Below are 25,832 nucleotides of genomic sequence, written 5' to 3' on the forward strand. Positions count from 1 at the left end.
TTCTATATCTCTGTCTGGCCGTCTGTCCGTGGGTGGAATGCACTGGAAAAATTCAACTTAGTACCAAAATTATCAAACAATGCCCTCCAAAAATGACTGGTAAACTTGGCATCTCGGTCTAACACTATGGTCCTAGGAATCCCGCCAATCGGGTACCAATGCCGAATGATCAACTGGGCAACATCTTCGACGGTCATATTGGCCCTGCAAGGAATAAGCATAACAAATTTGCTAAACCTATCAACAATAGTTAAGCACTGCGTATTACGCTTACTCGGACTAGGAGGCAGATTCGTGACAAAGTCCATGGAAATGTCTTGGAAAGGACCCTCAGGAATTGGCAAGGGCTGTAACAACGCTATCTTCTTTCCACGAGGAGCTTTCACCTTTTGACAACAAATGTCACAGCGTTGTACAAACACATCACGCCTCATCTTTGGCCAATAGTATTGCTGTTCCAATTTCTCTAGAGTCGAATTCATGTCCCTATGACCACCTGTAATGGCGTCATGGGCATCATGGAGAAGAGCTGCCGTGAACGACTTCATGACACACAGTCGGCCTTTGTAGAAAAGCCAACCATCGCGTATCAAAAAGTGGCATGGTCTTGTGGCATCCAATGCCTGTTCCCACTGTGTACCGAATTCCTGGGAATCCGCGTACGTGTGCTTCATGTCCTCTAGTCCTGTACCAACAAGATCAAGTCTAGTGGTCTGAATCGTAGACACTTGTTCCTTCCTGCTCAAATCATCAGCCACTGGATTGGTCTTTCCTGGAAGGTACTCAATCATACCACCAAACTGTTGGAATATCTGACTTCAGCGGTGTTGTCAATTACTCCACTGTGCACTTGGCATTGTTTGAATCCAGCGTAATGCCTGATGGTCAGTGCGAACCTCGAAGTCACGGCCATACAGGAAATGTTTCCAATGTTTGAAGGCCTGTATCACTGCTAGGAGTTCACGATCATAAACTGAGTAGTTCTTCTCGGCGGGCAGTAACTTACGAGACATGTAAGCTATTGGATGACCATTCTGTTGTAAAACACCTCCAATTGCGATGTTACTCGCATCGGTGATCACTTGAAATGGTTCGTCCCACGAGGCAAGTGCTAAACAAGGCGCTTCTGACAAAGCCACTTTGTTCTGGAATGCCTCCAACGCTCGTGGAGTCATTCGAATCTTTTGCCGTCTTGTCTTCACTCCCTTTAGCAAATCGGTGAGATCTGCCGAGAGGTCAGAAAACTTGTCGATGTGAGTGGAGTATGCCTGGCATATACCCACAAAAGATCTAATGTCATAGGCACTCCCTTTAGCAGATCGGTGAGATCTGCCGAGAGGTCAGAAAACTTGTCGATGTGAGTGGAGTATGCCTGGCATATACCCACAAAAGATCTAATGTCATAGGCTGTCTGAGGTACTTCCCAGTTGACAATCTCGGCCACTTTAGCCAGATCAAGACGAATGCCTTCAGCACTAATTATATATCCCAAGTAATGCACCTGGAACAGATAAAATTCAGACTTCTTTTCATTGACGTAGAGCTCGTTGTTTTTCAGCAACTTAAGGACTTTCTCCACATCAACGTCATGCTGCTTAACTGTAGCTGAAAATACTAGTATGTCGTCCAGAAATATGAACACACACTTTCCAATCAAATCCCGGAAAACACGCATCATCATGCGGTTAAATGCAGCTGGGGCGTTCGTCAAGCCAAATGGCATGACCACAAATTCATAGTGGGCCCGTTCTGTACGGAAGGCTGTCTTGGGGATGTCTCCCTCCACAATCCGCACTTGGTGGTACCCACTCTTTAAATCCAGTTTTGAGAACACCTTTGCTCCATTCAGCCTCTCGAGAATATAATCAATTCGAGGCATCGGGAATTTGCTCTTGATAGTCAGCTTGTTGAGTGCACGATAATCGACACACAAACGGGAAGACCCATCTTTCTTCTTGACAAATAAGATCGGTGCTGCAAATGGCGACACGCTGGGGCGGATTGCAACAATTCTTGGAGTTGGCGGTCCAACTCCGATTCCATTGCCTTGGAAAGGCGATACGGAAACTTGCTCGGGGCTTCTGAGCCTGGGAGGAGGTCAATCTTGTGGTCCTCCGGTCTGGACGGGGGGAGTTGGGGAGGGAGGTGTACTTGCAGCCAAGCAAAACAGCCCATAAACAGTCCCGGCTATGCGCCTCCTTCAGCCCACTCCTTCCCTTCCAAGAGAGAGAGAAAGACAGAGAGAGACCTGCTCAGCCATGCTCCTCTTGTCTTGCAACCGAGAGAGAGAGAACACCTGTGAGTGAACCTACTGTTCAACCCTCTATTCCCTTCCTACAGTCCACGCTTCTATGTTCAGCACTGTTTGTACGAACAACAGTTCAGCTGACAGTCAGCTTCTTGCCAAAAGCAAAGGAGAAGAGAAGGAGATTCTGCAGGCGCCTGTGTGTATTGATGCGCAGCAGCCAGACCGTCCTCCAGAAGCCAAAGAGAGAAGAAGAAGAAGAAGAAGAAGCTCTTTTAACGTCATAGGAACAATCCCAAGAGACCAAATATGATCTATCCGACGGGAGTGAGATTCGAACACAAGACGTGTTGAATAACAACTCCATGAGCTAACCAATCTACCACACATTGGGTGATAGAAAGGTTAGCCCATTTTGTTTATTTACCCACACACCCGTTTGAAGAGAGAGAGAGAGAGAGAGAGAGAGAGAGAGAGAGAGAGAGAGGAGGCCTGTGTTCTCTGTAGCGTAGCACAGCAGCCAACTAACCTTCCTCTCCAAAAGGTAGTCCAGGGCCTGTATTCAGCAACGCCTGTATACACCATAGCGCAGCCCTCCTGCAATCCTTTCAAAAAGCAAGAGAAGACCACCAGCGCAGACCCGCCAGCCTGATGCACAGAGGGAACCCACGTGTGCCGTTGCGCGACTCCCAGCCTGTTCAGCATGCTTGTTCTGTTTGCCAGAAAAACATGCCTTTGCTGCAGCCCGACCAGCCTTAAGAAAAAGCACACGCCTGAAGATGCAGCTGGCGCCTCCCAAAAAGCATGAGAGAGAAAGAGAGGCGTGTCTCCAAAAGTGGTGTAGCCTCCATAATTAGCCTAGGGGCCACCAAAGGTTATAAAACGTTTTAAACTTTAATTCTCTTTGCGCCAAAGGATATAAAACCTTTAAACTTTATTTCTCTTTGTCCCCTTCACACTTGGGGTTGTCCACACATGGGATTATCAACATTAATTCCCTTTTCGACCCCAAGAGTTGTACCAATCTGTCCATGAAGTTATTGCCCCAAACTGATGCCATTAACACTGTCCACCATGTTCCCGTGCACACCTGCATATTGTCTAGAGAAAAACACAGGGTCGTGACACCAGACATGTTTGATGGGTATTACCTGTGCCAGAAGAAGTTGATTCTCAGTAGATTTTGCCTTCTGATTCTTGTTTGTTACAAAGGAGAAATGCTCAAGGAATTGATGCAGCAACTTCACATCAGCTCTGGAAGATGCAGTAAATGTTGAAAGATCAGCAATCAATGAATCTTGGGTTATGCCTAGATAGGTTAGAAGCACCTTGTAGGATGGTAAATTGTCTGCTCCTTTGCAGAGTAGAACCAAACTTGGTGATCGAACTACTTCTTCAGCAAATATTGGTGAGTTTACATTTCTTAGTTCTCTACATGATGTAGATGAACTTGAGTCTTTTGAAGAGGCTCAAGAAGATCCAAATTGGGTGAAAGCTATGCAAGATGAAATTCATTCCATTCAGAATAATGGTACTTAGGATTTAGTGGATCTACCTCTTGGGAAGAAAGCTATTGACACTAAGTGGGTTTTCAAAGGTACTTAGGATTTAGTGGATCTACCTCTTGGGAAGAAAGCTATTGACACTAAGTGGGTTTTCAAAGGTAGATGGATTAGTTGACAGTTTCAAGGCTAGACTTGTCACGTGCACACCCTATGGGTTGTACAAGTGACATGGCATCCATAAGCGTTTAGCAAACATTAATCCATTTATCCAAGCATTTACAACGTACAACACAGCATGAGCATGAGTTTGGGACTTCTACAACACCAATAGTAGGTACAAAGCATTGAAGGGCATTTAGGGCACTCAAGCATCAGGTTGTGGGCTGTTACAACCAGTCGACAGCATTTATTAGCATTTTATGTAGTCGTGAAGACTCAGATGGCTGGCCGACTGCTGTACAGTACCCGACCAGCAGCATAAATAAGTATTTAAGCAAAGCGTTAAAAGAAAGTGAAGCAAATAGAAAACACAGATGTAGGCCCAAGAACAAGACCTGTAAATGTTGGAAACTGATGTTTATTGCTAAAAACTGAGCACGAGGGAAGCCCATAGGTGTTGTACAATGGTAAGAAGCAGAAGCAATTGCTAATGAACTCAACTGGATGCAAAAGAATGAGATAAACTCGGGGAAAGGGGGTCAGCCCTTATATACTCCCCCAAGGTGTTGGTCGACCAGTTGTAGCAGGCCGACAACAGGACAATAGCATAAAATGCTATAAAATACCTAAAAAATGGTAGAAAAATGCTGAATAATATCTGCTAAGATATGCCAAGGCAGGGCCTCATAAATGGCCAATACAAGCATGAAAATGGTGATGTAGACCATCTGGAGATATATAATCCAACACCTTCTCTTCAGCGCCAGAGGGGCGGTCCAATACCAGCACGCTGAAGTAACACCTCCATAGTAGCTCTCAGAAGTGGTTTGGTGAAGAGATCGGCCACATTGTCCTTGGTATAACAGTAGGCGAGTCGAAGAAGTCTTGACTCGATCCAGTCACGTACAAAATGATAATGCACTTCAACATGTTTGGATCGTCCTTGTATCATAGGATTTTGAGCTAGAGCAATAGCACTCCGAGAAGATAATAACCGGAGAAGTATCGGCACATCACAAATGCTCCAGAATCTGATGGAATCCAAAGTGCCTCAGTGGAGGAGAGAAGGTAGGATTTATACTCAGCCTTGGTGGAAGAAGCAGAAATAGTTCTCTGCTTTTGAGACTTCCAAGAAACCAATCCAGAACCAAGCATGAAGCAATATCTAGATGTAGACCTCGGAGTATCAATACAACCTGCCCAATCAGAATCTGTGAAGCCAACCAAATGAGCACCACAAGAGTAGGTGATGCCTTAATCTAAAGTACCTCGAAGATAACGAAGAACTCTCAAAGCTGCCTGCCAATGAGACCTTCGAGCTGCTGATGAGAATTGGCTGAGGACCCTCATAGCATAGGAGGTGTCTGGACGGGTGTTGGCAAGGTAAAGCAATGAACCAACAATCTACCAGTACTCTGTGGAATCCACCAAGGGTGTATTGTCCTCCTTGGATAACTTGGTATTGGGATCCATGGGACGAGAGAGAGAGGTACAATTTGACAACCCATAAAGTGAGAGCAGCTTCTTCACATACTTATGCTGAGAAATGAAGATACAATCATCTTTTTGCCAAACCTCCAACCCAAGAAAATAATGTAGAAGGCCAAGATTAGTCATCTCAAATGTCTCTGAAAGCTTGGACTAAACTCGTGTGACCAACGCAGTATTTGAGCTAGAAAGAATGAGGTCATCAACATACAAAACAATGATACAAATATCTCCATTAGAAAGAAGCACATAGAGATTGCTGTCAGCATATGCCCTCTCAAAGCCAAAAGATAACAAGAAGACATTAATCTTTTGATACCAGGCACGGGGTGCCTGTTTGAGACCATAAAGAGCCTTCTGCAGAAGATACACATGGGTATTCTGTCCGTGAATCACAAAACCAGGAGTGGGTTCAACAACTCTTTAGAGATTCTGGTCTCACTGATACACAGCTCCATAACCAGATCTCTACCATCACCCCTAGACCTCGCCGTTCATCTCGAGCTTCCACATCTCATCACAAAGTGAATTATGCTCTCATGAGTTCTCTCCAGGAGATCGATGAGCCTGAGAGTCCAGAGGAGGCTCTTTCACAACCGCAATGGCGGCAAGCCATGGAAGCAGAGATAGCCTCTATTGAGAGGAATAACACTTGGTCTTTGGTGCCACAGCCTTTACATCGTCGTGTTATTGGTGTGAAATGGATTTTCAAAGTCAAGTTTCATGCAGATGGTACTTTGGATAAGTACAAACCCAGCCTTGTTGCTCGAGGATATGCTCAGAAGGCAGGTGAAGACTTTGATGAGACATTTGCTCCTACAGCCAGGTATACCACCATCAAGATTGTTTTGGCTCTGGCTACACACTTCAGATGGCCCGTGTTCCAAATGAATGTCAAATCCTCTTTTCTGAGAGGAGGAAGTTTATGTTGAGAAGATCTAGCAACCTGCTGTAGTAGAGGACTCATTCGATGCTGCTGGAAGTGGTGATGAAGTAAGCACTAGTGAGGGTAATCCCGGAGTCAAAGTAGGACTTGTAGAGGGATTGGGAGCTGTAGAAGTTGATGCAACGGGAACAGGTGACTGTGAAGGAGCAGTTGGCACCGGGGTTGCAGCAGGGGAGGAGGAGGAGCTAGACGTAGAAGAGGTAAAAGATCACTAGCATTTGTTAGGAATGGATCATCCAGAAAGTCGGAAGATGCATCAAGTGGAGAGGAATCAATGCCAAACAAGCTCTCATCAAACCGAGCATCACGGGAAATGATGATGTCATCAACCTCTGGATCCCAAAAGCTGTACCCTTTGGATCTTAGACTGTAGCTTGTGAAGATCATCCTCTTTGACTTCGGTGTGAGTGTGGTTCTTTTCTTATTTGGGACAATGCACATAAGCAACACAACCGAAAACACGAAGATGAGAAACAGAAGGCTTGTGGCCTGTAAAAGCCTCCTTCGGAGTCATTTCCTCAACTGCTTTTGTGAGAGAGCGATTAATGAGATAAACTGAGGTAGCCACAGCTTTACCCCAGAAAGCAGGAGGGAGATATGATTGGAATGTTATTTATAATAGCAATAAGCACTATATAAGTGAGTCTTGGATTTATTAAATCTGAACCCTAGCCATCGGAATCCGCCTGCTTTCCCAAATCCCAGGGCTCCCCTAACCCTGCTGGATTAGTCCCTAACCTCAAGGATTGGTGCTAGGTACATGACATTGGTCCAGTCATAAATAGCTAATAACCTTGCCACTTGGATTATGTTACAGGACCATGGTACATGGAGATTAAACTATCCACAAATTCAATAATAAAAGAAATTAAACCATAACATCATAGCATAGATCAAGAATACAAGACTGGGTGCAATCTTCCCCCCGACGTGTGTGGCTCCACTCCCACACGCGGTAATTTAATCATATAAATAAATTTAGCCCTTGGAGTCATAAATAGCATAGCTTTTCCAAAATTGGGCTTTTACAAAATTGAACCTTAGTCCAATGCTTTTAAAGCATCTCATCAAAAATAATCCTTGCCCAACATATGTACAATGGGCCAAACCATGCAAAGTTAAATATTTAGTATACGTGTGCTTGGCTAGATAATCTCGTCCAATGTCCACCTTGGTTGTCTCGAACCCATGATCTATACTCAACATAATCCACAATGTTAGATCACAATTACTTTGGAATCACTCACAAAAATAATTATAACAAATGGAAATCATTCACTACCATGCTTCACACATGAACCATGCATCACACATAATTATTTGGATTCACTCCTATTATAAAATATTTTGAAAAATCTCACTCCCGTGATAGATTATTAAATTTTGAACCCTAGCTACCTGAATCCGCCTCCATATCAACATTTTCCATTAATACAGAGGAGAACATCAAGCATTAGTTTATGGATAGCATTAGTTCATGCACATCATTTAGCGCTTAGATTTGACTTGGATCTTTGCCAATCATTGTATAAATTATTTCATTTAGTAATATACTATAGGAGTAGATTAGGTGAAGAGTCTCTCTCCTCCTTTTCTCTAGTTCTTCGTGTTGTCATTGTGCATGTGATTAGTGTTAATCTATGTAGCTCAGCATTAATCATCATTAATTCCACTTCCACATAGTTAGCATGTTACATTGGTATTAGAGCTTTTGGTTCGTTCAACCACAACAATGTCTGCGCGATAGCATGTTACACATCGGTACCACATCGTCTAGGTTAATCCTAGGTAACGTTTGTGCATGCAACAAAATTGGGTTTGTGTTTTTGCATAGGTAATCCTAGGTAATGTTTGTGCATGCAACAAAATTAGGGTTTGTGTTTTTGCATAGGCAACGAAATCAGGGTTTGCGTTTTTGCATCCGCCGCAATTAGCTTTGTGCATGTGTGATTCCTTACATAGGTCAAGCATGTAAAGTTAGTTTTGCATGCAGAATGCGTCAAGTTTAGGTCTAGTAGGCAAGTGTCATCCATGGCAGATATAGACGCCATCAAAGAATGGTGTCAACAACAAGATGCTTTATGCTTGAAGATGTTGGAGAACCAAGGTAGAGTCGTGAAGGAGTTGGAGAGAACATGCTAGAAGTCATGAGGCCAAGTGCAATCAAGGAAGCATGGTGGCAATTAAGGTTGATAAGTGTGCCATAGTTGAAGACCTAGGTCAATGGGATTACCATAGACATGCCAAGGACATCATTGGATCCACTTCTTGAGGTCGACCAAGGGGGCAATTATTCGAGTCATCAAGGTCCACATTAGTTCTAGAATCAGTGGTCGAGGTCTAGCAGTTTTCCAAAGTGGTGGAGACACCCATAGTTTAGGTATGTTTGTAACGAGGAGGATGAGATAAGTGCTGCAAAAGTTCCCATGGCAACAGAGGAGTTTCCCATGTTATCAATTCTTGAAGAGCACCATTGGCAAAGGAGTCAGAAGAAGTGCCGATAATTCTGGTGGAAGCAAATGAAAGATGAACCTACCGTTAGACCAAGTCAAGAATGGAGCAACGGTGCATGGTTTGCCCTAGCGCTCCAAGTTTAGCAAGAGGAGATGTCACGTGCATACTTTAATTCGGTGCCTCTCGTAGAGACGACTATTCCTTGCAATCACCTAAAGTAAATGGGAAGTTTGGAGGCATTTTAACAGCCCTATAGGTGCCCAGAGGTGCCTAGGACATGCACCAATGGTTGGGACAAGTATTGGGTACAATATGAACACATTTAATGACATTTTTGATGACCTTTTATGGCTTGAAAAGGACTAGCCGATCTGAATATGACTTGTAGAGACAGGGGATGGAGAGCGAAGACCAAGGGCATGCACCCACTGTCCACAACATCTGGACCAACAGAGTACACCTTCATATCAACATTTTCCATTAACACACAGAGAAGAACTATAACTTTAATTTATGCATAGCATTAGTTCATGCACATCATTCAGGGCTTAGATATGATTTGGATCTTTGAAATCATTGTAATTACTCTTACATTCAGTAATATACAGCGGAAGTAGGTCAGGTAAGGAGTCTTTCTCTTCTCCTTCTCTCTACTTCTCTCTGTCATTATTGCACATGTCTTGTAGCTTGGTGTAAATCATCATTAATCATGCTTTTGCATAGTTATACGGTCCTTGAGGTTCTTGATGATCAAGTAACCTTCTTCTTCATGTAGAAAGTTTAGCAGAGCTGTGGATATACCCAATTGTCCTCCTTTAAATGTGCTATCCTGACGATCCTTGTTAGCCTTGCAGACTTGTTTCATCGGAGCCTTGTGTATCTCTTCTTGGACTTGATGCAACATCTAATCCAAGTTGTGAACTACTTGATTTGCACCATAATGTCTTTTGGAAGTCTCTAGAGCTCATGTCATTGGGTTTACGACTCGATGACCATATACAACTTCAAATGGAGTCTTCTTTGTGGATGCCCGCACTCTCTCATCGATGGCATGCTCCACCAATGATAAAAAATCCTCTTTAACGGTATGATGTGTTGGGTATTTCAGAGTCTTGTGTGTGTGTATCCATGTGTGTACCGCCACCAAAGGGTTATGTGTTCGTATGTATGTGTGTGTAGACTCATTCATGTATATGTGTGTGTGAACACTTGTGTAGGTGTGAACACCCTCTTATAGCTTGATAAGATAAGTGTATGACATGTGTCATATGCTTATATGCTTATATGTCTATGTGATTTATGTGAGGCAAAAGATAAGGTTTGAAACCTATAAAAGCATGTACTTGGTGTAGTTCATATCAATCAAATCCAATACACATTGAGTCGTGCAATCATCTCTCTCTAGAGCATTGAGTTTCTCTCTCTAACTCTCTTCTCTCTCTCTCTCTTACTACCTGTATGCTTCCACCATGGAATGCTTCCGTCCTCCATAGCTTGGCCTTGTGAAGAAACCCTAACTCTAGGACCTTCATGATGTTCATGGCAGTAACATTGAAGCATAGTGGTCATGGTTTTGTTCATGCCTCTTGTCCGACCATTCGTTTGGGGGTGGAATGCGGTTTTGAGCTGTAAGTTCGTCCCAGACCTTACAACAAGGCTTTCCAAACAACTCCATTGAACTTCGAATTTGTGTTTGAGAAGATCCTCTTTGGAAGTCCATGCAAGCGGAACACCTCTCGGATGAAAAGCCTAGCCACCTCTTGAGCATCTGCATTTGACTTGTAAGGAATGAGGTGTGTGCGCTTGCTCAACCGATCACGAATGACTAGAAGATTACAATCATTCTTCGGCAATCCAACCACAGAGTCCCTAGAAACGTCCTTCCATGGCAATCTTGGTATTGGCAAACGGATGAAGCTTGTTGGATGCCTTCCTAATGTTGGTGTCTAGCTTGGACCTCTGACATAGTTGGCAGAACCGTACATAATGATGCACAACCTTCTTCATGTGAGGCCAAAAGAAGAGACGACACTTGTTCCCTATCATAGGGCACTCATGGTGGTGTCCAAACAGTGAAACACCATGGGCCTCTTGCAGCAGGAGAACCCAATAGAAATCACCACTCTTGGCTATGCATAGCTGATCCTTGTAGTACAACCACCCATCGCGAATGGTGTACTTTGAAGCAATGCCTTGCACATAGTGCACACTTGCTCTAGTGATCCTTTCCTTCAAGTTTGGGTCCTCATCATACATGCTTGTCATCGGCACAAAATACTCACTCTGGCATCCTTCCACAATTTGGATGTGGCCTTTGACTAGCACATCAGTTACCAAATTCTCCTCACCCGATGAAAGGTGAATTGTGATATAAAGTGCCACCACCAAAGCTGGCAGGGAGAAAGATTTTGTTGTGACTAAACGAGCAAGTATCCGAGTAATTGATGGTCCTCCAAAACTTTGAACCAATTAACTAGTGCCTACGAGAGTTTGTGGTTTTACATGGAATACTGTAACTCGGCATCATAGAGCTTTTGACTCTCATAGGCGATTGGGTGTCAATGATGTTGCAACATTGCTCCAAGGCCGCCTCCACTAACATTGTAGAAAATAGTGAAGGGTACATCCAAATTTCATAAGTGAAGAACGGGAGTAGAGGACATAGGAACTTTGAGCTTTTGAAATAAGGTCTAGAAAAATATCTGATCCTCTTGCGTCGCATTTGTGAGAGGATTGGTTTGCCCGGGTGTAGAGCTCCCAAAGACGCTAATAAAGGATAGTCAGCTCAAGAAGTCCTCAAAGCTTTTGTACATTCTTTGTAGCGGGCCACAGAACGATGGCCTCAATCTTCTCCGGATCCATAGAAACCATGAAAATCTTTGTCTTCCGAGGGTGAAGCTGTAATTGGCCGGCATCAATTAACCGTAAGGCCATCCCATGATTGTCTTTGGTTATGCTGAAGCCCATGTTGTCATCAAGGAACACAATGATAAAGGTCTCCAGAAAAGGCTGAAAATCTTGCTGAAGGTGGCCAGGTCATTAGTAAACCCGAATGGTATCACAAGGAACTCAAATAATCGTAAGAAAGTTCTTTCCAATATTATTTGGATGAATGCGAAGTTAATGGCATCCAGACTTCAAATCCAGCTTACTAAACCATTTCACCCCTGCGTGGTGATCCAATAAGTCATCAATGTGAGGTAGTGGGAACTTGTTCTTGACAGTGAGCTTGTTTAACGCCTAGTAGTCCACACACATGCGCATACTCCCATCCTTTTTCTTGACCAAGAGAATTGGAGCTCCAAATGGCGAGGAGGTCGAATGTACCAAGCGTTTCGCTAGCATCTACTCCAACTGTTACTTAAGCTTTATCAGCTCTGGACGACTCATCCGCCGGTGTTGGGCTTGAGATGGGAGCTCTGCACAGGGAATAAGCTCAATGAAGTGGTCCTCAGGCCAGGACGGATGTAACTCCTCGGGCAGATCAACTGCCTATTCATAGCTTGTTTTTGCACTTTCTTTCCAATGTAGAGGTCAGTCTCTGTTTGCTTTACATGCATGGTTTTAATTTGATTGAATGCACGATTGACTAGCTTTACATGTGGAGCTGGCAGGTTGGAAACCTATCGTCATCAGAAAAAAGCTGGAAGATCTTTTACTGGATTTCAAGCTGCCCTGGCAGGTTTGTGTTACTTCACAACATCTCTAGTTCTGCAGTCTCGTGGTGTCGTTTGCTTTTTTTATCAACAAATTGCCACCAATACATGTATGTTTTGAGTGTAATTTGACTTCTATTTTACTTTTGTCATGCAGATTTTTTAACCCAAGAGAATGGTTTAAAAGAGGTAGCTTTGCCAAGAGGGGATACTTGGTCTGTGCACAAGTTTGGAGGCACATGTGTGGGCACATGGGAGTGTATTTGGAAGGTGTCTGGTATAATCGTTGACGATCCTTCACTTCGAAAGCTTGTCGTTGTTTCAGCTATGTCGAAGGTTACAGATCTTATGTATAGTCTACTTGACAAGGCGCAGCACAAGGATGGCAATTATGAAGCTGATTTAGTTCAGGTCTATGAAAAGCACAGGGAAACTGCTGTCTGTCTTCTGGGCAAAAGCCCAGATCTTGATAGCTTCTTGGACAACCTTCAGACAGATGTGCAAAACCTTCGGGCCATACTGCGAGCTATTTACATTGGTATTATCCTCGCACTAGTGTCTTTTGCTCTACCATAGGAACATATTGCAGCTGTCTTAGAAGGTTTGAGTGCCAGGTAGAGCTGGCCAAGGTAGGCAAAGTAGTAGCTCTATATGACTTATGGCTGGTTACAGACATTGGTGTGCCTGTAAAGCTGGTAACAGACCGTTTCAGCCACTGTCAGTAGAGGCCCATCCAGGCCGCCCATACTTCATGGACATGCTATCTTGCCTATCCAAATTTACAGCCCACCCAGGTTGCAGAGGGGAAGACTTGCCCTCGCTTGTCTTATGGCAGGGAAAATTGTGTGAGGCTGGCCACAGCATAGTCACAGGAATTAGGGGAATTGAAGATCTGAATCGGTGAAACGCAGTTTCCAAGGTAAGATTAGTCAAAAAAGGGCTGAAACGGCTTGAAACTCCACGTTATATTTTATTGAAAGTTCATGCTGCTGTACGTTTTTATATAATGTATGGAAACAGCCTTTGTTTTCTTGAAACAGTGTTTTTTAATTAAAAGTTCATTAAGAAAACGTTTTATTGAACTTTTGTGTTATGTTTTTTTATAAATGTAACACATAAACATTTTATTGAACTTTTGTGTTATGTTAAAAAAAAACGTTTTTTTATTGAACTTTATTAAAAACGTTTTTTATCGAACTTTTAATAAAAATTCATGACTTCCAAGTTTGGAAGATGCATTTGCAGTGTAACTTGTACCCTAAATTTAACAAGCAAAGCAACTTGAGCATGAGGTCTCCTTTCTTTTTTTTACTCTGAATTAGGGGCTGATAATGATGAAAAAATCGAATTCATTAATTAACCAAGCAAGAGACATCGTGTAAAACTTTATTTTATTAAGGTGGAACCTTAATCTAAACGTTATTATGACACCAATTAAACGTCGCGTACCACGTACACATTGCAGTTTTTTCGGTTTCCGTCATCTCTTCCTCACCGCTTCAACGCTGTGTTTCAGAGGCATCTCTCGCCATCTCTCATGTGTGCAAGGTAGACGATGCCCCAAGGAAAGGCACCGTCCCTCCCTCCCTCCGTCCCTCCCTCCCTCTTTCTTTCCTCATTTACTTGCATCTTTAGGCAAGCATCACATGGGCACTCACCTATGGTGACGAATTTTCAATAGCCTTTGTCGATCACAAGCTATGATTTTTTCTAGGTTGGGGAGGCATTAGTTGAATGTGTGCTCGTTTATGCTAATTTAATTAAGTCTTACTAAGTTTGAATTATTCGTTTTTGTTAAATAATTAGTTTACATGCCATTTCCTGGCCGTTTTCGTTTCCTATACATCTACTGGTTCATGTTTTAGGGGGGTGCCGGTCTTGTCCCCGTTTCCCGTTTCTGGTGACTATGGGTCACAGACATCAGTGCGCCCACCGTTGGTAGGGGCCAATCCAGGCATCTCATGAATGAGACAAGCAAGATAACCTGTCTAAGTTCCTGCCCGTTCCATGAGAGGGGAGAATTGTGTTATGCTGGTTACAGATCAGTGCACTCGCAGTGCATGATGGATTGGCAAGCGTGCCTGTCCATTGTTTTTTGGGCAGGGAGAATCGTGCAAAGCTTGTAACAAACAACAGTGAGCCTGTTGGTAGGGGCCTGCCTGTGCATGATGGACGGGCTATCTTGGTTGTTCAACACACTGGCCACCCATGGTGGGGGCAATTGTGTATCCAGCCTTAGACAGTATGTGTATGCTGTGGCAGTCTGTGCGTGCCATTATTAGGTTGTTCTGCTAAAGCTTGCTACAGAGTAGAATATCCTTTTCCTGCTTTTTCTGTTTTAAGAATAAGAATCGAGTGTGCTTGAAAAATACATTTACTTTGTAATTCAATTCAGTGCCTTTGTTTTCATCTTGTGTGAACAATTCAAAGTTTGGTTGTGTGGCTGAGGCTTGCCCTTTTATCATTGTGTAGCTGGACATTGCACTGAATCCTTCTCAGACTTCATTGTTGGGCATGGTGAACTTTGGTCGGCTCAATTGCTTGCTGCCACAGTACGGAAGGTATAATGCACATGGCCATTACAGATATTTTTTTCAAAATTTTACTGAGATATAATAATAATTGTGCAATTGTTATGGAATCCCTACTGCAGCAATGGTGGTGTCTGGGCTGCTATGGTCTTCATACAAAACTGGATAATGTTTTCGATACTTTTCTTTGCAGAGGGGTTCGACTTGCAGTTGGATGGATGCAAGGGAGGTTCTTATTGTCAATCCAACCTCTTCGAATCAAGTAGATCCTGATTTCGAAGCCTCAGATGAAAGGCTTAATGCTTGGTATGTCCGCAATCCGGCCGACACCATAATTATAACAGGGTTCATTGCAAGTACTCCAGATAATGTTCCAACCACTCTGAAGCGAGACGGTAGCGATTTCTCAGCAGCCATTTTTGGCGCTCTGTTCAGAGCCGGGCAAATCACAATCTGGACAGATGTGGACGGTGTATACAGCGCAGATCCAAGAAAAGGTGATTTTTCCCGTTTTCAGTCCATTTTATATTGTTGCCTTAAATAGTGTGCCTGTTGTGACAATAAAGAACCTAGGAATCTGCTAATTATGTATTAGGCTGGTTTGACAAATCTCCCCACACATCCCACAGGCAACATCACCTTTGGGCGGCCTGGATGGGCCTTGCTTGTTACATCTTTGGCATGGACCAGCTAAGGCCAGGGATCTCCTTAACGCAAAACATGAGTGATTAGTACAGACCCCCTAAGAGGTTTGCAAGCTAGCTTACCACCCAACCATAGGTTCGCGTCCGCAACCCCACCCCCCCCCCCCCCCCCCCCCCCAAGCCAAAGGCCAAGGCTCTAATCCCACGAACCATGCCAGTCAGCACTGGTATACCCACCAGTGCTTTCCTACTGAGGCCTTTGGCATGACTGTGATCCGTCGAATCTAATCATGTTCCCGAGTCCATTAGAGACCATCGAGTGAATTACTCTATGTGAACAATAGTAACCCAAGTCTCACTTATATAGTGGCTACTGCTGCCATAATTAACTGTTCAGTCATAAATAGCCAATATACTTGGTATTATTAACCATGAGCCTTAGCCACCTATATCAGCCTACTTCCTCTAATTCGACTCCCCTAATCATGTTGGATTAGACCACTAATCCTAAAGACTAGTACTAGGTACGTAACATACTTCCCCTCCTCACATGTTTCCACTCTTGGAAACAAAATCCGTCCAAGAAAGAAAATTGGGAAACCTATGCAGTAAACTAGCAACTGGCTCCCAAGTCGAAGATATTCCTAGTCTTGGAAAAAGACGGGGGAAACACAAACTACATCTGACAACTGACTCCATAATCTGTTCACCATTCATGCACTTTCCACTCATAACTCTGCCATAGGAACTAACTAAATCTGCAGCCACCACTGTCCCTACAACTATTTTAGTGGAACTAAAATAGACCAATTCAAACTAGAGTCGTGAGGAACACAGTCCCTCAATCCAACTCCTGAGGAATTGGATAATCTGACATCATAGGGACAATTGTCATAGCCAATCAAATTACCTATCCTATCAGGATTGTGCAATTCCTCGTACCCAGGGGATAAAAATACCTTCCCTCTTTGAGAACCACAAAACTATTAGATATCTGAACACTCTCGTCATAAATCACCTTTGAAAGTGTCCCTATCAAGACAGTGTCCAAGCTAAAACACCCATGATATAACTCTCCTACTGTACCATATCATTTGTCAAATGCACAACTGTGAAGGACCACCTAGAACTACATCTTCAAGTTCTAATTTTCAGGGGAACTTGGGTTGACACCCATACCAAACATAACATGTTCAGTATTATCATAGGGAGATGCTGACCAATCAAACGATCTCTCGGTGCTGAACATGTGCAATGTTCCACGAGAACTGATGTATCCTCTTTGTTGCTTGACAGACTAAAAACAATCATCATGAGTAGGAACCTATCTCAATCAAACTTTGATTGCCTTAAGTATCCAAAAAATCAAGATGCAAGTGAAATCTATCAACATTAACACTCTCTATTGGAAGTGGGTCAAACTAATATAATCCCACTAGTCAATACCTCACTACACAACTCTGGATAACAGCCATAAAAGCTGGTAGCTTGGACATTAGCCTCATCAGAAGCATGGCCCGTAAACCGTACATATGCCGCATCAAAGGTGTGGCTAATGAATTGGACGTCTGCCATATCAGAGGCTGGTGGACTCACCCCATGAACTAGGCATCAATCTTGAGTTCTGGATAACCATCCCATTAGAAGCTTAAACATTTCGTGTCAAAAGTGATGTGCTGAAAAACTTTTCTTGGTGCGGAAGGTGTGAGTCGTCGCACAAGCTCCCATTAGATCCCCCCCCCTGTCGCCCGCGTCGCCTGCGCCCTCCCCCCCCCCCCTTTCCTTGCTTCGCTGCCCGCCTCCATTCTTGGCTTTGCTGCCCGCCTGCCTCCCCCCCCCCCCTTCTTAGCTTCACTGCTTGCATCCCCCCTTTCATCGCTTCGCTGCCCACCTCCCCCCCTCCCTCTCTTTGATCTGCTGCCCCCACCCCCCCCCCCCCCCCCCCCGGGCGGGGTTCGCTACTCCCTCTGTCCGGCTTTTGCCCGCCTCTTCTTTTTGATGACGGCCCCCCACCCCCTTTTCTTTCTTTCTTTTCTTTTCATTTTTCATTTTTTTTTTTCTTCCCGCCCCCCTTTTTCTTTTTCGTTCCCTCTTCGTTTCCCCATTCCTCTCCTCTCTCTCCTCCCGTGTAGGTTGGTGCTTTCTGGCTTTTGGGGGTTTCAGCTTTATTCGGCAAGCTTCGGCCCATTCTGGTCTTACCCTTAGGAGGACTACATGGCAGCCGCTCCGTCATCCCCGACTGAAGCCGCTGTTGTTTGCATTACCTTCTCCGAAGCGGATCTACAGATTCTTGCCATGACTGTTGCCTCACTTGAGGCCTCCACCTTGGTCTACAAAATTGTTGGTAGCCGCCCTGTGTGGACAACTTAGGGATCCTTTTCAGGCCAGTCTCATCGGCGAACTTGCAAAGATCACCAATATTCATCCTTTGGGGCGTGGATACTACTAGGTGGAGTTTCAACTCGCCATTGACGTTAGACCGAGTCATGCAGCAAGTGGAGTATTCTGGCCTTCCAAGCCAATGCTCCATTTGCAGATAGATGGGTCATTTAGCTAGAGCTTGCCCTCGGCGGCAGTCCAGGAGACCGCCTTCGGTGGTTCCTCCCCCGAGTTCTTGTGCTAACCCTCACCAGGGGGTAGAGAGAGAGGCCGGCCCTCAGGCAGCAGAGCACCAAACCCCGACTTTGGGTGACCCAACAGACGGCGAGTGGTGGACGGTTGGACCACGCCCGGACTGCCAGACAACCACTAGAGCCGAACACCGCCGCCGTGCGCGCCAGGCTAGCAGATCTCAAGAGGATTCGGTTTTGTCAGAGAACCGTTATGAGCATTTATCTCATCATTTTTCTGTTGGTGACGCACCCTCTCTAGTCCTCAAGCGGGTCCCTCCAGCCCCACCAGTATGGCTGCTGATCCCTTGTTGAGATCCCTTTTGTACTTCTATATTATATGTTAGAGTGTCCTTTCACACTTGATGTCCAAGGGGAAAAACCACATGGGAAAAAGTGCCCTTGGTTAAGCCCTGTTCACACATAGGATGTGGCACACATGCAAGGGTTGACTTGCATTTTGTGGATACCACACTTTTGGCTCTCTCTCTCTCTCTCTCTCTCTCATTTCTGTGTGTGAGCTTCTCTATCCTGCACCTAACCCTAATGTGCAGGTTTGTGTGTGTGAGTGTGTGAGTCCAACACCCAACATTTGGTATCAGAGTTGGGAGCTGGCCCTTGAGTGGTGGCTGTGCAGAATCTGCAGAAAAAACTGCAAATTTTCGTCGACGTGGTTTTCCGTCGATTGCGAATTTCCGTCGACGTCCGTCCGACAGGTCCGTCGCTGCTCCACCGTCCGGCCGCCAGAAACGGGCGGCACTAGTGGGGAGCCCACCACCACCGCCCAGCCTCGCGGGCGGCGCCACTCCTCAGCCGGCGTCCCAGCTGCACCGCCTGCCCGTCCATCGGCGCTTGGGAGCTTTGTCACCTCCGTCCCGGCCCGGCCTGGCCCGTCAACGATCCGCACGTGCTCCCGTCGGCCTTGGTTGCCGCCGGCCAGCGTCGTCTCAACCTGCCGTTCTGTTCCGGCCGACCACTTCCGTCCACGCCTCCGTTCCAGTCGCCGTCTGCTCCCGTCCGGCGTCTCCGTTCCGGTCGGCGCCTTGCGCTCCGTCACAGCAGCCGCCGGCCGACGTCTCCGTTCAGGCCGTCTCGACCCGCCGGCTTGCTCGCTCATGTCAACAAAATATATCTGCAAGCAAACCAAGCACCAATGTGCACTGCCAGGCAACCAAATGTCCTGTGCAAATGTATGCCTGCAAATCAAAGCAAGTGTAAACCTGCACCAAATTGTCCAATTACACACAATGTGTATACGTACGTGACAAAGAACTTGGGCAATGGAGGAAGTCGTTGCAGGTGACTAGTTGTTGCAGGTGGAGACGTTGGAGGGAGTTGTTGGAGGTGGAGAAGGCGGATGGCTGTGGGCAGCCGATGGGGAGCTGGGGTTGAAGCTTACGGAGCTGATGGCACAGGCGAAGGCTAGCTGCACCATGCAGGTAACGAGCTAGTCGCTGGAGTCGGGCGGGCGTTGATGTCGGGCGAGCCAGAAGCGGGAGACACAAGCGAGTACGGCGCTTTTGAATAGTCGGGAAGGTGCGCCGGCGGCCTTTGACCAACGCGGGTGCCTGCAGTCGACTGGTGCCGGTCGAGACGGAGCAGATGTATTTGGTGTGCTCACCCAGGAGGACAAGCTGGATGGATCTAACTACTCCCTCTGGAGTTTTATGATCCGTAATTTGCTGGTAGCCAAAGGGCTTTGGGGCATCGTGTGTGGTGATGACACACGCCCACTTACCATACAGCCAGCCACGCCTCAAAAGGGGAGGTGCTCAAAGAGCTCCTGATGTAGATCCTGCTCCCACACAAGAGCAGAAGAGATGGGACTCTAGAGATGCACAGGCCATGTCATTGATAGCCCTTTCAGTGAAAAGGACTATTATTCCGCACATTCGTTCATGCAAGACATCGAAGCTTGCATGGGACACATTGGAAGCAATGTATCAGGTACGCAACGAGGCAAGAGTTGCCTACTTGAAGAGGCAATTGAATCTTCTCTCTATGGATGAGGGTGACTCCATGGCAGATCATCTCACCAAAGTGAAAGATTTGCAGGAACAATTGCTCAACATTGATGAGGTTATCCTAGACAGACAGATGGTCACCAACACTCTTCATTCTTTACTGCCTTCCTACTTGGGTTTTCACACCTCTCTCAACCTCTCAATGAGAGGAGGTGGTGATCCCGTCACTTTTGAAGAGCTGGTGGGTTTACTCTTGCAGGAAGAGCAAACAAGAGCAAACATATCAAGCAACCGTGGTGGAGAAAAGGCATTTACAGCCAAGGATAAGGGTAAAGCAAAGAGCTTTAAGCATGGGGGACAACAGTCTAGCAAGGCTGGTCATGGACAGCCCTCTTCTAGTGGTGAAAAGTCTGACAAAGGGGATGCAAACAAGCCCAAAAAGAAGGGCAAATGTCACTACTGCCATAAGCCTGGACACTACATCAGTGAATGTAGGAAAAGGATTGCAAAAGAGAAAAAGAAAGAAGCAGGCAATGCAGTAGCAGACTCTTCGGATGACAAAGCACAGTAATCAGCTAATGTAATCCAGGAAGAGTATACTTTTTTGGTCACATGCACTAGTGACACACCAAGTGCTTCGGACAATGATATGTCTTGCATTGCATCTGACAGACAGAATGCATCATGGTATTTTGATAGTGGTGCTTCGAGCCACATCACTTCATGCAAAGATGTATTTCAGCACTTGGTTTATGCTTCAAATGGCCGCACTGTATCATGTGCAGATCATATCACATATCCAGTAAAGGGAATTGGTAATGTCATACTTATTGCAGCCAATGGTGCCAATATATGTATGAAAAATGTATTGTATGTTCCAGGGATAAAGAAAAATCTGCTCTCCGTCTCAGCCATAAACGACCAAGGTTTCAAGGTTGAATTTGAAGACGGGAAGTGTTTGGTAAAAGACCCATCAAAGGGTTATGAAATAGTCACTTCTGGAACACGATACAAAGGCTTGTATAAGCTGGACAGCTATGACAAGCGCACTTATGATGCAAATACAGTGGCTGCCCACACTCCTGCTATGCATGATGCAGAGCTATGGCATGCTCGTTTTGGGCATGTAAATTTTCAGAGTTTGATGCTTTTGCAGAAGCATCATATGGTTGATAATATGCCGCCTCTTGAGTCTCCGCCAAGACATGTATGTGAGGGGTGTATTTGGGAAAGATGCAACGGAAACCATTCCCCAAAGATGGAGCTGTTAGAGCTGAAAGTAAATTACAGCTCATACATAGTGATGTATGTGGTCCAATGCAGACACCATCCATAGGGGGGCATCTTTACTTTGTCACATTCATTGATGACTACTCCAGGTTTGCTTGGGCTTACCCTTTGAAAGCGAAAGCAGATGTGTTTCCATGCTTTCGACACTTTGTAGCAATGGCTGAAAATATGTGTGCATGTAAAGTCCAAACACTCCGCTCAGATAGAGGTGGAGAATACATGTCAAATGCATTCAAGGATTATAACAAAGCAAGACTTGTGGCTAAAGGCTACTCCCAAAAAAAGGGAATAGATTATGAGGAGACTTTTGCTCCTACTTCGAGAATGACCACAATAAGATCTGTGATTGCATTGGCTGCCCATAAAGGATGAAAAGTGCATCAATTGGATATCAAAACTGCATTCTTAAATGGGGATTTACAGGAGGAAGTATATGTAAATCAACCCATTGGTTTTGTAGTTCCTGGTGAGGAACATAAAGTATGCAGGTTGCACAAAGCATTGTATGGGTTAAAGCAAGCTCCAAGAGCTTGGTATGATAAGATACATGCTCATCTAACCAGCCAAGGTTATGAGAATAGTCCAGCTGAAAGCACATTGTATGTGAAGAAAACCGATGCCGATATTCTCATAGTCATCTTGTATGTAGATGACATGCTCATTACAGGTACAAGCAAAGCACAAATTTCAGATTTCAAATCTGATTTGAAAGCTGAATTTGATATGTCAGATTTGGGGCCTTTACACTACTATCTCGGCATACAGTTTATGCATACAGATGATGGCATTGTTATGCAGCAAACTAAGTACATACAAAGTTTGCTAAAAAGGTTTCACATGGATGAATGTAAGCCCATTTCTACTCCGGTAGAACCAGGTGTACGGCTTACTATGCATGATATTGGAGAGCCTTTTGAGGCCGGCCTTTATAGCCAGGCAGTGGGATGCCTCATTTACTTGTGTAACACGAGGCCAGACATATCTTTTGGGGTGTCTTTGTTGAGCAAATTCATGCACAGCCCAGGCACAAAGCATTGGCAAGCAGTCAAATGCATTTTTCGATATCTTAAGGGTACCTTGGATCTTGGTTTGTTCTATCCCAGGGGGGGCAGCTTGCAGCTTTATGCATATAGTGATTCAGATTGGGCTGGTGATTATGATACCAGGCAATCCACCAGTGGGAATTGTTTTTTTCTTGGCAGCTCATGCATATCTTGGTTGAGTAAAAAGCAACCCACTGTTGCTACATCTACTTGTGAGGCTGAGTACAGGGCAGTCTTTACAGCTACAGTAGATTGTGTATGGTTGAGGAGACTATTGGCTGATCTTCGTGAGTGTCAGCAGACACCCACCACCATTCTCACTGATAGCCAGAGTGCTATGGCCATGGCACGAAATCCAGTATTTCATGCACGTACCAAGCACATAGGGATTTATTATCACTATGTCAGAGAGAGGCTACATGCAGGGGAGATCAGTTTATCTTATTGCCCTACACAGGATAATGTTGTAGATCTATTCACAAAAGCTTTTACATCGAGAAAAGTTTGAAGCTTTCCGCAAAGCTTTGGGCTTACTCTCATATAGAGAGTGATCTGCTACCCTTGTACAGGTTCACACTTCCACTAAAGGGGGGATTTATAGGCATATGCTCACTTATGGTAGTGCTATGTGTGAACAGGGCTTAACCAAGGGCACTTTTTCCCATGTGGTTTTTCCCCTTGGACATCAAGTGTGAAAGGACACTCTTAACATATAATATTTTGTACTTCTATATTATATGGATGTGGCACACATGCAAGGGTTGACTTGCATTTTGTGGATACCACACTTTTGGCTCTCTCTCTTTCTCTCTCTCTCATTTCTGTGTGTGAGCTTCTCTACCCTGCACCTAACCCTAATGTGCAGGTTTGTGTGTGTGAGTGTGTGAGTCCAACACCCAACAATTGCCCCTCCCCCTCCGACCCCTAGTGTTTTGAGAGGCGAGCTGACCTCTCCAAGCCCCCTGATATATCCCTCCCCTCAGCTTTCCTTTCTGATGGATCCTTCATAGGAGCACCCCTCCTCGGCCTCTACGCCCCTCCGCCCTCTCTTGCCACCTCCCCTACCTCCTCCCACCCCTCCTACCCTAGTCTCAACACTGACTATACCCACCACAACGCACTCCGCCCCGCCTTTATCATCCGAGCCCTCCCTCCCCCATCTTTCTGTCTCTCTAGAGCACTCTTGTCGCCCCCCCCCCCCCCCCCCCCCCCCCCCCAGCAGCCCCTGACGCGGAGCGGAGGGAGCCGGCGGGATCAATCCATTGCTTGATTCACTGATTCTCTAAGCCGGTCGAGATGACCATTGCTGCCTCCCCGGTGAGGGCTCTCCCACCAGAGTCCCCAGGGGGTGTCCCCCGGATCCTGGGACAGTTTGTGGACTACAGTTTGTTCCAGTGTTTGCCGATGGAAGGGACCGACATGTTTTTGGAGACAGTAGCTTCTGTTTGGGTATGTGCGGTTTTTCACCACTCCAGGCCCTCTACGCTAGATAATGGCACCATGATCCTCTCTTTCCCCTTTAGTGCAGCCCCGAGGACAGAGTGGGATCTTGAGTTGGTAGCAGTTGCCATCCAGGGTCAGGTAGTTGAGCTCTCCCACCATCTCCACCCATGATCTCCGCATCATTGACATTCTCACCCATTTTTGGCCTCTATCTAGGATGGAGCTTGGAGGTTCAGCCCATTAAGGCCAAGATGGAGAGATGGTAGTCTCTAGTCTGGAGGTGCTGCTTTTTGTGTTCATGCATCTTTTGCTGCGGTACCTCTTTCCCCCTCTTACAGATACCTCTACTGTGATCGATGGAGTCCGGAGCATGCATATGCGCGCACTCATACAAAGTGGCATCACATGGAGGACAGATTAGTGCCCACTTGGTGCGCCTTCGCTCCCGTACGGATTGTGATTATTCCCTGTCTAAGCCCTCGTCTAAGACTCTTCGAGTGGAGGGCAGTTCTGCTAGTGGCGCATCACACCGAGATTGATATGCGGATTGTTTCATGGAACATTCAAGGTTTAGGGGGGCCTCAGTGCTTTCATAGATGAGGCGTCCTACGTGGCAAGCTTCAGAGGGCCATAGTGGGGGAACCCGTAGACATTCTTTTCCTTCAGGAGTATCATCTCTCAGAGGGGCACACCCGTAGATGCGGGAAGATTCTTCCAGCAGGTAGGAGTCACACTTTCTGGTCCCCATCCTTTGGCCCCTTAGGGACGCAGGGAGGGGTGTGTATATCTGTCAATGAATAGTTGCTGCCGGCAGTGATTGGCTCAGGAGTCATCGTCCCGGGGCGTGCACAATGGATTACCATTACTATTGGAGAGGATAGTGTTGGCTTCCTCAACGTTTACGCTCCGAACGGTGATGTAGGTAGAGCCCTCTTTTGGAGCTCAGTATGATAGGCCCTCCCCTAGTCTGACTTTTGGTGCTTGGGCAATGACTTTAACATGATAGAGGCAACAGAGGACAGACTTGGGGGTGGCATGGCCCTAGTTTCAGGTGCAGAGTACTCAGCCTGGGAGGAGATGATTCTTGCAGTCAGGGGACAGGACCCTTGGCATCTTCTAGAGTTTGGGCATAGCCCTGGGAGCCTTTGCTTCTCGAGATCGGATAGGAGGAGCGTTGGCCCCAATCTCTCTAGACTTGATAGGTTTTATGTTGATGAGTGGGCTTGCAGTCGAGGGGGTATGATTGATATTCTGGCAGGCACTTCATTTTCTGACCACACCCCGGTTATTTTGTCCTTAGAGGACCCCTGGGGGCATGATAGGCATGTGAGCTCGAGAATTTCGGATAGCCTCATTCAGAACTCCGAGATTTGCAGCAGGATAGAGCAGATATGGGTGGGATTGGATTTTCTTTCAGGCTCTGCTGCGCGCACATTCGATGAGGGCTTAGGGGAGATCAGTTGTTTCTTGCAAGAGGTAGCCCAGAGCCGATGAGAGGGTTTCCGGGAGTAGGAGAGGAGTCTTGCCTCTTTATAGTAGCTTTAGGAGAGGTCCCCGGATAGCTAGTGGATCGAGAGCTAGCTTGCCCCCGCTTGCACGAAGATTAGATCCATAGAGGAGAGGAGGGTGGAATACAGGTATATCATGCTATGGCCTCTTTCTGGACTCAAGCAGACGATAGAGTCACAGGGGATTTCTTTGAGATAGCCGTCCCCCACAGGAGGAGAGACGGTATTCACAAGTTGTGTGGCCAGGATGGAGCTATTTTTTCAGGTTCCCCCCCGCCCGCCCCCCCCCAAAAAAAAGGGGTGAGAGCCATCGCCACGGACTTTTTTCGATCCCTTCTCACTAGTGC

At 45.7% G+C, this 25,832-nt stretch overlaps 1 protein-coding gene across 1 annotated transcript in view; it reads left to right on the top strand.

Annotated features, from left to right (window-relative positions):
- Nucleotides 1–25,832, top strand: part of LOC147613850 (bifunctional aspartokinase/homoserine dehydrogenase 1, chloroplastic-like) — an 80,549-nt gene that overhangs the window by 13,441 nt on the left and 41,276 nt on the right. The window contains exons 2-5 of the mRNA XM_086781826.1: nt 12,412–12,479; nt 12,611–12,991; nt 14,926–15,014; nt 15,178–15,481. Coding sequence (XP_086637952.1) covers nt 12,412–12,479; nt 12,611–12,991; nt 14,926–15,014; nt 15,178–15,481 — 842 coding nt within the window. The remainder of the gene's footprint in view (nt 1–12,411; nt 12,480–12,610; nt 12,992–14,925; nt 15,015–15,177; nt 15,482–25,832) is intronic.

The sequence above is a fragment of the Cibotium barometz genome, chromosome 43 (assembly GCF_041138505.1).
Source record: "Cibotium barometz isolate CiBa-2024 chromosome 43, ASM4113850v1, whole genome shotgun sequence".
Taxonomy (NCBI): Eukaryota; Viridiplantae; Streptophyta; class Polypodiopsida; order Cyatheales; family Cibotiaceae; genus Cibotium; species Cibotium barometz.